At 39.6% G+C, this 1,831-nt stretch overlaps 1 protein-coding gene across 1 annotated transcript in view; it reads left to right on the top strand.

Moving 5' to 3' along the window:
* The window catches only part of LOC106518099 (triple functional domain protein), a gene marked incomplete in the record, with an annotated part of 118,418 nt that overhangs the window by 64,074 nt on the left and 52,513 nt on the right, over positions 1–1,831 (top strand). The window contains 1 exon segment of the mRNA XM_014009204.1: positions 632–763. Within this exon segment, the coding sequence (XP_013864658.1) occupies positions 632–763 (132 nt within the window).

Here is a 1,831-nt window from a genome sequence, read left to right as displayed (position 1 = left end):
CTGTGAGTTCATGCACTGTGTTGGTTTTGTTCTTTGAGCAAGGTGATGTTAATGCACGGCTCATTTTATACACCTGTAAAAAAACAACTATGTCTTGAATTTGAAAAAAAAAAATCATATTTTATTTATCACTAAAAAGTGTTCACTGAATGCGCATACGAAACTGGTGGGTTCGGTACCTCAAAAAAGGTTAAGAACCACTGGTCTAAGGAGATTCAAGAAATCAGAAAAAGGAAGATATCAGTTGAGTTTGTAACAAGAAATGTTAAAACACAGAAAAAAAGCATTTTTGCAGCATAAAATAGATCTTTGAAGTTTTCTTGAAACTAGTAATAAAAACTCATCTCGCAAACTCGGGAGTTATATTTATCGTTACACTCCTAGTTTCATATTTGTATTGAAGCTAAAACTGAGTATTTTTATTCACCTCAATGACAATTCCTGTTTTTGGTCACAGATTTAAAGGTCAAAGGTTAGATGGAAATCATTTCAATGATGATAATTCTTGTGTTAAAGGAACTGTTCTGCAGCTCAGTAAGGACAAAGAAAATGTTCTTGAGGGAAGGTCTTCTATAAGTGGCTCTTCTGAAGACCTCTCCACTGACAGCATGTGTGTGTTCTCCCCCTGCAGTACATGAGTAATGTGGACTCGTGGTGTAAGGCGTGCGGCGAGGTGGACCTGCCCTCTGAGCTGCAAGACCTGGAAGATGCGATCCACCATCACCAAGGCCTTTACGAACACATCACTACTGCCTATTCTGAGGTAGCAGCTCACGCTGCGCTATAGCACTGTTGTGAAGGCATGACAAACATTTCTGCTGAAACCACCAAACACAGGCACTAGTCTTACCCAGTTAATGAGAAATGTAAACAATGTAAAGAAAACAATAAAACAGTAGACCGTTTAAGTTAAACATGAAATGATGGCAGAGCTAGCATGATTTAAGGGTGTCAAATTCAGGTCATCGAGGGTCTCGATCCTGCATGTTTTTCTGCTCCAACACACCTGATTCAGTGATTCAACTGCCTCTTCAAATTCTGTAGAATCATCAATTCATGCAAATTGGGTGTGTTCGAGCAGGGAAATGAGAGAACCTGCAGGACAGCAGCCTTCGAGGACTGGAGTTTGACAGGTGTATCTAGCATTAGCTTAGCACCTTCCTCCTACATCGTGTCGGCAGCTGCTGCTCAGCTTGTTCAGCATCAACGAGTCATGATGGAGGACTCTGAAGAGTCAGTTTTGCAGCTGACTCACTGGAACAACTCTCACAGGTTGATGACCGCGACTCCGTACTTGTGCTTTTCAGTAATATCCTTTTTAATTTCCCCCGCTGTGACATTTGTCTGATAATGTTTGTTAGTGACACACAAATACGTCATCATGTGGCACTAATTGTAGTAAGTAGCAAATATTAATTGTTGACAGTTTTTCAGATGATTAATTACACATGATAGGATTTTACCCAACCCTAATGATGATAAAGATGGAGGCTTTTATTTTGAAGCCAGTGGTTTGCATTCTTGCTACACTTTATTGGATCTGTCCTAAAACGAGATAGGACAGCAACAGTCTTTTTAACTTTCAAAATATCTACACAAGGCTGCTGCTTCTTCTTTGTTTAGTGATGGTTAGGGCTGGGTATCATGGCCAGTTCTCTAGATAGATTCGATTTCGATTCATAAGGTTCTGAATCAATTAATCACGATTCGATTGGATTCGATTGGATCTGCTCTTAAATAATGAAAATGGTTCAACTGTGTTGCAAGAAACATGAAAACTAGCCTCCATGGTTAATTCTGGCATTTTCTGTAATATGCACTGTCCCTTCTT

The sequence above is a fragment of the Austrofundulus limnaeus genome, unplaced genomic scaffold (genome assembly GCF_001266775.1).
Source record: "Austrofundulus limnaeus strain Quisiro unplaced genomic scaffold, Austrofundulus_limnaeus-1.0 Scaffold56, whole genome shotgun sequence".
Taxonomy (NCBI): Eukaryota; Metazoa; Chordata; class Actinopteri; order Cyprinodontiformes; family Rivulidae; genus Austrofundulus; species Austrofundulus limnaeus.
Note: the sequence above shows the minus strand (reverse complement) of the source record. Positions and strands in the feature narration are given on the sequence as shown.